At 37.8% G+C, this 12,204-nt stretch overlaps 2 protein-coding genes across 7 annotated transcripts in view; both read right to left on the bottom strand.

Moving 5' to 3' along the window:
- Positions 1-2,259, bottom strand: part of LOC111402464 (endoglucanase 11-like) — a 5,288-nt gene extending 3,029 nt beyond the window's left edge. Inside the window, exons 1-4 of one of the 2 annotated variants that reach the window (XM_023030788.1) lie at positions 1,838-2,259; positions 1,455-1,485; positions 1,273-1,361; positions 807-1,007 (exon numbers count right to left, since the gene is read on the bottom strand). In XM_023030788.1, the coding sequence (XP_022886556.1) occupies positions 807-1,007; positions 1,273-1,361; positions 1,455-1,485; positions 1,838-2,128 (612 nt within the window). In that variant the 5' untranslated portion in view covers positions 2,129-2,259. Of the gene's footprint in view, positions 1-806; positions 1,008-1,272; positions 1,486-1,837 lie in introns of both variants that reach the window. The other variant, XM_023030787.1, reaches the window with a different exon arrangement.
- A 1,815-nt stretch (positions 2,260-4,074) lies between these two features.
- Positions 4,075-7,302, bottom strand: LOC111402466 (small ubiquitin-related modifier 1-like). Of its 5 annotated transcripts, none has more exons than XM_023030796.1 (4): positions 7,078-7,302; positions 4,658-4,807; positions 4,510-4,540; positions 4,075-4,379 (listed from the first exon to the last, which is right to left on the bottom strand). In XM_023030796.1, exons 1-3 carry the CDS (start codon positions 7,153-7,155, stop codon positions 4,526-4,528), a joined length of 243 nt encoding a protein of 80 aa, XP_022886564.1. In that variant the 5' UTR covers positions 7,156-7,302; the 3' UTR covers positions 4,075-4,379; positions 4,510-4,525. The 5 variants fall into 5 exon arrangements, with proteins under 5 accessions (XP_022886564.1, XP_022886563.1, XP_022886560.1 ...); XM_023030795.1 differs by having other exon boundaries at positions 4,496-4,540; XM_023030792.1 differs by having other exon boundaries at positions 4,510-4,563.
- Between the last annotated feature and the right edge of the window lie 4,902 nt (positions 7,303-12,204).

Genomic DNA, 12,204 nt, shown 5'->3' on the forward strand with positions numbered 1-12,204 from the left:
CCAAAAAAAAAAAAAAAAAAAAAAAAAAAAAAAAAAAAAAAAAGGTGGAAAACCAAAAACCACCTACTCCCTAGGAAAATAAAAGGTGGAAAATCAGGCTTTAAGGTGTTGTACCTAAAAATTCATTGAAAATCAATTCCCTGGAAAATTTTGTCAATCAAACAAGCAAAAAGTGAAAGTTAGAATTTGAATTCCAAGTTCCATGAAAAATTTCGTGCAATCAAACGGGGCCTAAGTCTATGTTTAAGCCGTAGTGTTGGACAAATTAAATAGTACAGTAAATGACCTGTTGTATTAAATATATAATTTAAATAAACAACTTTGGTCGATTTACAAAAATTTGCATATATTAAACATTAAGAGCATGTTTGATATATATTTTTTGACAATAAATTCTTTAAAAGTGATTTTTCATAAAAATGTTTGTCTAAAACGTAGGAAAAAATTATGAATTCATGTGCAATATTATTTTATTAAAAGAATGTTTAATGAAAAATGAATTTTAAAGAATCCTTACCAAAATATAGTATAACTTTGGTGAAATAAGTGAACTTAGTCTTTAAAAGAATATATAATTTAAATAACTAAAATTTTCAGTTGGCTAACTGCCTAAGCTTTTAACCAAAACCGTTCAACCTTCTCTTAGTAATTTTTTAGAACTTAAAAATCTAATGAGTTAATTTAAAAATATTATTTATAGGATTATGTAGTAGTTTTGGTGGACAATAAAGGCGATTACATCATGCCCTTATTAAATTTGGTAAAGATTTACTTTGTCTGGCTTCTTAACAACTTAATTAACTTACTTGTCGTGCATGATCCAAAAGCAGGTGTGAGTAATGTGGGTTTGTTAGCCTAAACACAATCGCCGCCGCCGCCATGGCGGCTGCCGTTTCCCCGGCGACGTCGGAGCCTGGGTGCTCCTCATCCACCTTATAAGCACGCCGGGAAGTAGTCATATCCTCCGGTCGCTGCCAACAGAGGTGGTCGGTGCCGCCATCACCCACCTGAAAATATCATCAAATCATTCATTTTAACACCCCCAAATTGCCATGAAAATTGGGAGTAATTTCTGACATTTTGTAGTAATGGACCCACGCAGAAATTCAGGAAAAACTGTTAAGGCCGAAATTCAAAAGCAATTCTCTGGCGTGATTGGAGGATATTGTTCATACTTTTTGCAAATTGTCGGCAATCGGGCATATAATGCGCTTCTTTTCTTCAAATTTTCAAAAAAATACAGAAATGGAGAGAGAAAAATGTGTAAATTACCTGAGCCCAAAGAACATGTGGATGTGTATGTGCTTTAATGAAATAATCAGTTCCCCATTTGATAGCTTCAAGGGCATGGCGATATTCCCCTGCATCCACAATCCGATCCCGGTACTCAACAACACTCCATGACAGCATTGTAACGGTAAAAGCCATTGGAAGACCAAATTTAACATTATCACCTGCATCATAGTAACCTCCTACCAAATCTACCTGTTTCAATAAAAAATCGCACAAAATAAACTCTACGAATTCGAATCAAAATTGCAGAATAAATGTTTCGGCACAAAAATGTGAATAATCAGAGTAACTTCCTACCAAGTCTACCTGTTTCAAGTAAAAATCACGCACAATAATGAATAAACTTCACGAATTTAGACCAAAATTTCATTCATCACGCAAATGTGGATAATCATAGTGAGCTCCAAGCAAGTCCACCAGTTTCAAGCAAAAATGGCACACAATAAACTTCACAAACTTCTTTTACCCGGTTTAAGTAAAAATCGATCACATACAACAAATTTCACAACAAATATTGCAAGTGTGGGTTATTAAGTGACCAGACCCCCTGTTCTAAGCCGTCAGTTAGGCCGGAATGGTGGCGCCAAGTGACTCTCTGGTTGTACGGCAAGCGACCGGAACGCTGCGCTTCGAAGTAGATGAGACTCTTCGATAGGGCTTCGCCATAGTTGAAAGATTCAGAAAATGGAAATGCAGTAAACAGTGAAATTACAGAGATCAAAGATGGAAAAGACAAGCATTTGGATTTGCATTGGCTCCTCATTCTTTGCGTGTTAGTTTCTGCTATCGCTCTCTGTGTCAGGACTCTGCTTTTGCGTCCTCTATATATACACATGCGAGGCACGTGCCTATGTCTGAGGTGACGAGGTTAGAGAGGTAAAGAAAGTCGAGTTAATCGAAATAGTAATCACTTAAGCGGTTAATTGGAATGTCGAAGCTCAACACGACTAATATAAGTGTCGCCTTGGCGGAATGGAGCTTGCATCGAGCTATTAAAAAAGTAGGTTGCAGCAGTGTTTATTTTCTTAAAATTTTTTGGTCGAAGTTTTTCTCTAATCTTCCAGTAATTAGACTATATCGTCTGTATTAACGATATTCGCCGAAAAGTTGGTTGGGAGAGCATAAAAATATTTATTTACTCTTCATATTAAAACTAAATAAATACAAAAGTGAGATAAAATATTTTTACCTAATTTAAAAGTATGCAAATGAAATATTTGGACAGAAATCATCGTAACAATGAACAATACCTAAATTAATGAAATTTCCAAAATTTGGCTCCCGCTAATTCTCGTACAATTATAACGAAAAATCTAACCTTTATATACGTCTAGAAAGAAATTGGCAACAAAATTGACTAAAATTAAATTGTCAAAAATGTCCTTGCTAATAGTGTTGAGTAATGAGTGTCTAAAATTCAGGGAGGAATACAAATAACCTCTCGATTTTTTCAATTTTGGCGAACATTTGGAATAATTAGTGAATTGCAACTCTATTGTACCGCAATCGGTGCAGGATTTTGCATCGTTAATGCTTTTTGCTAGTTGATTTCATTACGTAGGCTCTTTTCATTAAAATTTTTAATTGACAGGACAGGTGCAGTCCAAAATGGCTGCAACAACGTGGGGCCCATTTCCTACATATAATGGTCGGATTTTTCCTTATAATTAGACAAAAATCGCTGTCAAAGAGGCACTTAGAACCTTGAGTTCAATGGCATTGTACTGCGGTGACATTATAACAACCAAATTACTAGTAGTAAAGACAAATAGACTTTTAAGGGAACTTTCTTTGCTGGAAGTCCTTGAGCGCACCCTAAATTTTAGGGCTGCGCTTCGACTTTGATTGACTTGTACGCCCAATCTTGTTTTTTGGGGTTAAGGGGTTAAATGACTCGAAAATTATCTTTTGTATCGTGTCAAGATAGATTATATTAGTTTAATAGTTTTCAAAACCTGAAGGTCAAGATTTCAGATCATTTTTTCAGTCTTCGGAAGAAGTAAAAAAGCTAACCTAGCAAAAATATTTTGTGAATTAAATGGCTTGATGAGTTACCTAGCATACTGGATAAAGGACAGTTACAGGAATTATTTATTTCTTTATTATTTAGCAGTCTCGCTCTCTAAACCTGTAGGTGGAGCTGAGGCTTGTATTATTGTTTTGGAAGCCTAACCCCCTAACCACCCTCCACGCCACCCCAAATCCCCGACGAAGCCACCAAGGCAAACCCAAGATTTGGTAGATTGCTTTCAGTCAACCTTCTATGTACATTCGGGAGGGGGTGTCAATGAATTGAATTGAATTCGAAGGTGATTGTGAGATTACTTCCAATCAATTTTTCTAGGAGGTGCTTTAGACATACATATATCACTAGGTCAACCTGAACCCAAGTTTGGCTCCACTCACTAGGCGAGCTAGCTCTTGCTCACTTTGGGGCAAGCCGAGCAAGAACCAGCTCAAAAAAGGCATTCAAAGTAGTGGGTCTCAATCAAATGTGTGTCATTCCATCTCAAATAACCACTCCAGAAACGATGTGCAAAACCATCTCCCGCATCTTCGAACTGGGTAGCAAAGCTCAGGAAGACCATGGTTCAACTGCAACCATACTTATCGTGACCTGAGCAGTTACAAAGACCCTTTTATTTTTATTAGTCAATGAAGATCTATATAACTGGTTTCCTCAGTTGCATTAGCCAGACATTTAGAATGAGAAAGAAAATTTAGTTGCACTTATACAGAAGGAAAGAGAGCACCAGCGTCTCAAAAAGAAACAAATAAACGTATAGGAATTGAAAACCAAAGCATTTGAAACTGAATGGGTAGTTGGTGTCTTGTAGAATACTATGCAATACTGAAAGCAAAATTTAACAACAGTCAGCAATCATGTGGAGTTCAGAAGAGGATCAAACACACCAAAAGACTGGCAATTGAAATATCTAAACTGCTGCAGTTAAATAAGTTTGAAGGCACTTAATCTATATTACATTTCCAAACGGTACTCTTGTGGACTTGTCCTCTTACTATGCAGTTGAACCTCCGGTCTGGTGCAGCATGGCATCTATCTCGTCACCTTCCTCCATCTCAAGCTGTAAAGAAAAAATGCAATTTTGATGCTTGAATAGCTTGCGAAAATGTGAACATGTGCATGTGCATAGAGAGAGAGAGAGAGAGAGAGAGAGAGAGAGAGAGAGAGAGAGAGTACAAAGGAACAGTGACCTCATCAGGAGTCTGCTCACCTTGGAAGGGACTACCATCAAACAAAAAATGCATCTGAAACTTTATGTATTTTGGTGTGTGAATAGATTGTGAAGAAATGAGATCATGTGGCCGTGGGTGTGTGTGGGGAAGAGGGATGAAAATTGACCTCGTCCGGAGTCTGCTCCCCCCGGAGGCGACGTCCATCAAACAAGAATGCAATAGAGTTAAATTCCACAGATTGCCTATCACAATAAGCATTCATGAGCTTTTTCAGCTGTGTGCTTCTCTTAATTCTGAAAACTACTTCACTTCCATCCTGCATAAAGTAACCAGGATTAGGCCGTTCCACAAACAAATATCCATGCATCCCAATAGCAGAATGTAGTGAAACGCAACTTCCTTTACCAAAAACTTTAAAGCCTTAAATCTACCTCATCCTCAACAACATATATATAAACTTGCCAACATGGTCATTAATAGGTTGTATCAAGTGTTTGAAAGACTAAAAAAATACTATTAACAGACTATTATAAAAGAATATGTTAACATCCAGAATAGCATCATAAAAGGCCTAGAACGTATTTTTCTTAGTGGGAATAAGAGTGCTATAATGTTAAAAAAAGCAGCAAAAATAAATATAGGCAGTAGACACAAGTACTTGTATCGTTATAAATCAGGCACACACATGCATACATATATAGGGTGATTGAAGGTTGTGGTAGGAAATAAAGGAAAAGAAGATGCCTTCTATATCACTTGAAAGAGAAATCAGTTGACAGCAAATAAATGAGAAAGAATAATTCAGGTGAACCAATGATTAAACATGGCTTCATTCTGTTAAACAGTTGGCAGAATGGCTGCCATATAAAATTCACATTATATGTACAGTTCTTTAGTTTCATTTTTCAATTTAAATCCTCTTCAACAAAATAACTGTCATAACATTATTCAAAATGAGGTTTGAAGTGGACTAAAGCAACCTACAGTCTAGAAACTCAACTGAATACTAAGAGCATCTTCACTCTCAAGAGAATTATGTTTGCTAAACAAATTTCATCTTCTAAAAAAGAGAGGAACAGAGGAAGACTTCACTCAGCCATTGACCACTAATCCAACAACAGAAGGGTTAAACAGAGCTACAAAGGAAGGGTTAAAAGGTGCAGAAAACTTGCTAATCAGGATTTTCTCGAGAAAGAATTTTTTTGGGGTTTTTTGGACTGATAAGAATTACTGATAAGATTCAGTGTTTTTAACTTCACTGTCAAGAATTTTCATCTTCACTAGTGTTAAACTGCTAACAATAGGTCAGGCTATAAAAGGTGGCGGTGTGAAACATGTTACGTAAATCCTTAATCAGTTGATTGATTCCATAACTTGCAACAGAACACGTGGCCAAAGTTTCCAGAGCAATAATACTTATTCTAAGCATTCCTATAATTATAGGCATAAAAAAACTGAACCGTGCTGGAATATAAAATCCACATCAGCAGAATATTCCAGCTTAACAGGATATTCACTTCCAGCTCAACCAAATCCATGTCCGGCAGATTACTTCTTATTCCAGAATTTCCAGATTCTAGAGACTTCCTAGTTAGCTAGTTATTTTCTCTATAAATACTAGAGTTTGTACACATTTTAATTCATTGGATTGTAGTCTCCAATCCCTCCTTCCATGGAGGTTTCTTCCTCCTATATGGAGTGTCTTTCCTCCTTTGTGGAATGTCTTTCTCTTCCTCCTATTATGGAGTGTTATCATCCTCCTATTTTGGAGTTCTTTGTTCCTCCTATCATGGAGTGTAATTCCTCCTTTAATGGAGTGTTTTGTTCTTATCCTTATTGAGTTTAATACATTGTTTTTCATTCAATAAATCTAATATTAAAACCTACCACTAAGACCCCTAATAATCAAAATATCTACTATTAAAACAACATAATAAAATCTTGAATACAAAACTACATTGTTCTAAAACCCTATAAGGCACTGCACGCTATCCAATTAAATCAAAAACATATAAAAAACAATTAAAAGATTGGATGGAAAATGGCAGAGGTAACAACAATAATACAGTAGTCATTCCAAAAATTAGTTGCATGCACGGCAAAACTAATGTGTATACCTAGAATTAATTGTTCCAATGGTCAGTCCATGTCTTTGATTTACTATTTAAAATGTAGAGTTTTTGCCATTGAACTTTTGAAAATGTTGTAAGTTACGCAGTAGCATAAATGTTGAACTTTGGAAAATGTCCAGATTAAGGCGAGTAATGTACAACATTTTTTTAAATTCTTCAAACGAAGACATGAAAGACATATAAACAATCGAAGACATAGATCTAAGTTCAGTGACCATTGGAACAGTTAACTCATATACCTACCCGCAAGGGCCACCTATAAACAAACGATTTGCAATTTAAACGTAAACAAAACCATAAAAATGGTTCAAAAACCTAGAAACAAATTCCACACTGATCAAGTAAATCAAAAACATCATACGGCATAAAAACATTTCTAGAATCACAAATACAAAACATTCAGATGAAAAAAACAAAAAACAGAGGGCACAAGGAACAGATAAACGATTGAAACCTGGCCTTTGACTTTAAGATTGATATGGATCGACTGATCACCAGGCTTCTTGTCTTCGTCTTGAGTGGCACCTGACATGTTCTCCTGGCCGGCGATTAACCGCCTCCGCCGGTCGCCGCTGCTTTGAGGAGTGAATTTTCTACGACCGCTGTAGTGAGGTGTTCTGCCTTTTCAATGATTGTCTGCGTTTTAATCCTTTTAATAATAAAAAATAATGAGAATAGAAAAATGAGAATCAATCAGGATTCTGGACGTTACAAATAGGCGGCTGAGATGGGCTTAGGCCTGATCCCACGGACAAAATTCGAGTGGTTGAAATTCCAGAGTTGTAATACGGCGTCGTGTTTAATCCATTTTTGGGCTTGCGTAGGAAAGACGCCACGTAATATGTAAGCAATTAATGGGCCGGATAGTGGTGTGATTGAATTTGGGGGAAATAATAGAGGGGAAAATTACACAAAATCCTGCCATTAAACTTTTCGTCTATGTTTGATGGGAATTAAAATTAAATTTTTTAGTAAATTATGATAGAATTTTTTAAAATGTGTGGTTAAAAAATCTTGGGACCCATGAAAAAAGTTGTTAATACTGATTGTTTGACTTTAACTTAAATTAAAATCGAATTTTAATCCCTCCCAAACAAGTTTTATAAAATCATATTTTCAAAAATCAGGTGAAAAATTAAATTTATAATAATTATAAAATTAAATTAATTATATACCTAACCCATATACTATCTGCCCACCCCAATTTCAAACTCTAATCCCTCTTCTTCTCCTTATCCCTCTCCCTTATCTCCTCTCTCTATCTCACCATCAATGGAGGACCACCACACCGTCGAGAGAAGATACTGCAGTGCTCACGGCCCTGCTGTCGTACGTAGCGTCACCTATAGGAAACTCCGGTTGGCACTGTATAGCAGGCATGTGTTGTGTAGTAGCAATGTGTATAGAGATGGAGTTACGATGGAGTTGCCAGGATCTGTACGCATCGCACAGTGTTGATATGTAGCTGTTACAACTCCAATCACGATCAGATCCAGATCTACATGTATAGAGAGGTGTGAAGTGGTGGTGGTGGCGTCGCGCGAAAATAGTTACGGGATTTGTGTTTATGTCAATGGTAGTGTGTGGTTAATGGTGAATGACAGCGGTGCTGTGTGGTGGTAATGGACGTCGAGGTGGTGATTCTGCAGTCGGTGGCGCAGGGGGTAATGGTGTGGCGGCGATTTGAGGTGTGGTGTATTTGCGAGCGAGTGGTGGTAGTTGTGGTCGTGGCGTGGAGTTAGGGTAGGGTAGGGTAGGTGGTGAAGTGGTTCGAGACCAATATTTGGAAGATTGTGACCAATAAATTGACTAATTTGTGATTAATAAGTAATATGTGATCGATAAAATATGTGATTCATAAAATATATGACGGTAAAAAGCGTGATCAATAATTTGTGACCTGTAAATATGTAATTGAAATGTAACTATCACCAAAATTGTGATTTTAATATATTTAATTTAAAAAATATTTTTAATCATTTATATAATTTTAAAAATCAGAATTACCTCCTGATTTTTTGAAAGTTGAAAGAAGTTTGTTAAAAATGAAATTGTATTTGGCAGATGCTATATTTATGAATTTTTTCCTAATAAAAATGGTTCCTACACTTGGAAATATTTACAGATTAGTCCACAAAGATCCAGAGACAAGGCAGCCTCATTTTTATTTATTTTATTAAATTATTTAGATTTCAAGATTTTCCTAGTTAAATTTAGTACTAGTTTTTAGTAGTGTGTTAGGATTATGACTTCAATGAGTAATTCCAGTGTTAAAGAATAGTCTTTCTTTTTTTTTTTTCCTTTTTTTTTTCAAAGCAATTTATACTTTGCTTGAGCTCCATTCTTGTAACAAAAAATAAAAAATGCATTTTCAATAGTGTATTAATGGAAAATGTGTTGTTAAAATATAAGGAAAATTTTTAGATTTACGTGTAATATTATTTTATTGAATAATGCAGGGTTGAAACAAAGTCAAAATACGAAGATGAAAATATTTTGGAGTGTGTCGTTTCAAAATTTTTTATTGGGAATTATCAATGTATCTATAAGCAATTGAAGAATGAGTACAAAGTGAGATTTTGTATATGTAAGCAACTGAAGAACGAGTACTCGGTGAGATGTTAATCCAACAGTGATAAATCAGGTGGAAGGGTGATAGGGCTCAACCTTTAGACACTCGAGCTTGACTCGTGTCCAAATCTAAGGCCCGACTCGGCCCTTTGACTCATGACTCCTCGAGCCAAGTCCAAACGAGCTACCCATGAGTTAAAATGAGCTGAGCAATCTATGAGCTAGCTCTTTTTATAGGTTCATTGGAAATACTATATATTGATCGGGAATTTTCTAAACGTTAAATACTTTCGAGAGGTTTTGAATATCTACAACATCGATAATTTTCAGAAGTTGTAATCTAAAATGATTCAACCGTCGACCATATATGCTTGAACAAGACATTCTCGAACTTTTAATGAATTTTCGAAATCCATATGATTAGAAATATTTCTATTTTTATTTTATTTTTTGTGTGAAGAGGTGATTTTCTTACAAGTATGCACAATTGTATATACACGTTGGAATTGTGTTTGTTACGCGTTTGATACACTCTGCTGACCCACTGGGGCCCATGGCCCACTCATGCCAAACCACGTGGCATCTCACCCGAGGCTTACTAGGACAATAGAAGTCAACCAGCATACAGAAAAAACACCCATGACGTGACCCAAATGTTGACGTCGAAGTGAATATGCCGAGGTGGTTTGTCTTGTCGAGGCCCTTCACGCCGAGGCCCATCATACCGAAGCTCGATCGTCCTAAGCAGCACTCCTCCTCAGAGATCCGGCCTTATACAAGGATCCTTCCTGATTGATTGATGGGACACCCATCATAGAGTGCAAGTGTCTTGTCTTGTCAAAGTAGTAACAGCTCTACCAATTAATAATGTGCAGTAGGCTAGGAAGTGAAATGTAATGTCTATAATTTGACATGTAAACTTACGAGATGAGGCCATGTGCACTCCCAATCGAGGGCTACAATCTAATTTGTAATACTATAAATACTCTCCATGCATCTCTCATAAGGATAATGTAAGATTCAATACAAGAACCAAGATTACACATTCTTTACTCTCTTAATACACTTTATTCAACAATATTTTTGCCATCTTTCAATACAATACAATACAAATCCACACGCGCATCCTATGAACATTGATCTGTAATTATTGTACAATTGCTATGCAAACATCTCGTTGAATTTTGAACGTTCTCGTCTCGCGCTGTTGAGCCACTCCCATGCCCTTGATCTGTCCATTTGAGACCACCCACGTTTCTTAGCGTGTTGGACTAGGCTTACATGCGCGCGGGTGGATCCGATATCTTTTGGCTACATGTTTTGGGGTCAACAAACCATACAATAACCACAAGTAACCGTGTGGAAAAGCTTACTAAAAGAAGAATATTTGGGTATCCCACTTGAAAAATGATTTGTTATTGGAAAAGAACAAGTGGAAGCCCCATAATTTGCACCAATTTGAAGTTGGAACACGAAAGAATGAATTCGAACGAGGATGTGCCCCTAGGAGGGTAAGGGAATACGTGGGAATGCACCCACCGACAGCTGCCCCTACAGCTCGGCATCGACCTCATCACCACCACAAAAGAGGTGGCATGCGAATGGCCACTCAGTTCTCGAGAGAGATGGCCACCATGGCCGCAAACATGAGGGACATTACTAGCCAAAACATGGCCATGAGAGAACTCATGGTCCAAATGCAGAGCTAGGGAGGCTTTCCTATTCCTCCCTATGCACCCCAATGACATTACCAACAAGAAGAGGAAGTCCAAAGCTAAAAGATTGTATCACCAGAATACAAACGAGACGAAAGCCCTATGGAGAGAGAGGTAGAAGTTGATATTTCCTCCAATTAAGTTGCGGGCTAACCCATCAAGGCCTGGTATAATCAAGATAACTTTCCACTAGCAAATGAGCCAGAACAAAGACCTAGGAGGTCTAATAGTGTGTCTTTGACAGAATCAAGCTCATAGAACCGATGCGCGGGCAACAGCAACAGCTATACGAGCCTCAGACTAGGCCACAGACCCCACCTCCAATGACTCATTAGCCGGAGGAAAGGCATGAAAATGCCCCCATGCTGCCCCGCTTAGAAATAGGCGCCAAAGAAGGGAAGAGGAGGCTAGAACCCAAACTGAACCCTCTCATTAGCCACCCAGGCACGAGGCTGATGAGAACAATGACTCAGATGAGCAGCACAGGTCCTATGATTTGGACGACGACGAAGAAAATCTGCCATTTTCAAGGAAACTAAGGAGTGCCCAGGTTCCGAGCCACTATGTGATGCCCAAAATACCAAAGTACGACAAGAGAGGCGGCCCAGAAAAATATCTAAGCGTTTATAAAACTCATATGAGCTTTAGAGGCACCACCCCAGCTGTGAAGTGCAGGGCTTTCCACATACTTAGTGGAGCGGCTGAAATCTGGTATAGTAGGCTGCCACCTGGGAGCATAAGGAGTTGGGCAGAATTCAAAAACACTTTCCTAAAAAGATTTGCGGTGAGCAAAGAGAGAGAGACCCCTATCTAGTGCCTTCAAGACATGAGACAGGCACATGGGGAATCTCTAAAAAGATTTTTATCATGCTTTACTGATGAAATGACAAATTGCGTGCAACTCACCAATCGTGAGGCTTTATCAACACTGAGAGGAGGTCTGAATATGAATACCCTATTTTGGAGGGACGTGCAAAACCAAGATCCCACCACCTATGATACTTTGCTGAAAATGATGAGGTGGGAGATAATCAATGAGGAATTGATTGAACATCCGGGACAGCAGAGACCTCCCACCTTAACAAAGGCAACGTGCCAGAGGACTGACCTCCCACTTGATAGACTACCAGAAGAACCCACCTGGTAATGGAAATTCAGGGCAAGCACTTGTCATAACCACTTTGAACGCAGTTCCAACTTTGGCATATAAAGATGTTAACCCAATGATCGTCGATTCGAAAGCTACAACTTCACAACGGGCCCCCCGCAGAGGAAGAGGTTGGTGGCATAGTTCG

This window comes from Olea europaea, chromosome 10 (genome assembly GCF_002742605.1).
Source record: "Olea europaea var. sylvestris chromosome 10, O_europaea_v1, whole genome shotgun sequence".
Lineage (NCBI taxonomy): Eukaryota > Viridiplantae > Streptophyta > Magnoliopsida > Lamiales > Oleaceae > Olea > Olea europaea.

Coding starts and splice junctions, on each gene's coding strand:
- LOC111402466 (XM_023030792.1), bottom strand. CDS start 7,155: ATGTCAGGTGCCACTCAAGACGAAGACAAGAAGCCTGGTGATCAGTCG. Junction 4,808..7,077: donor ATCTTAAAGTCAAAGGCCAG/GTTTCAATCGTT, acceptor TACTTTATGCAG/GATGGAAGTGAAGTAGTTTT. Junction 4,380..4,509: donor GTGAGCAGACTCCTGATGAG/GTCACTGTTCCT, acceptor TTTTCTTTACAG/CTTGAGATGGAGGAAGGTGA.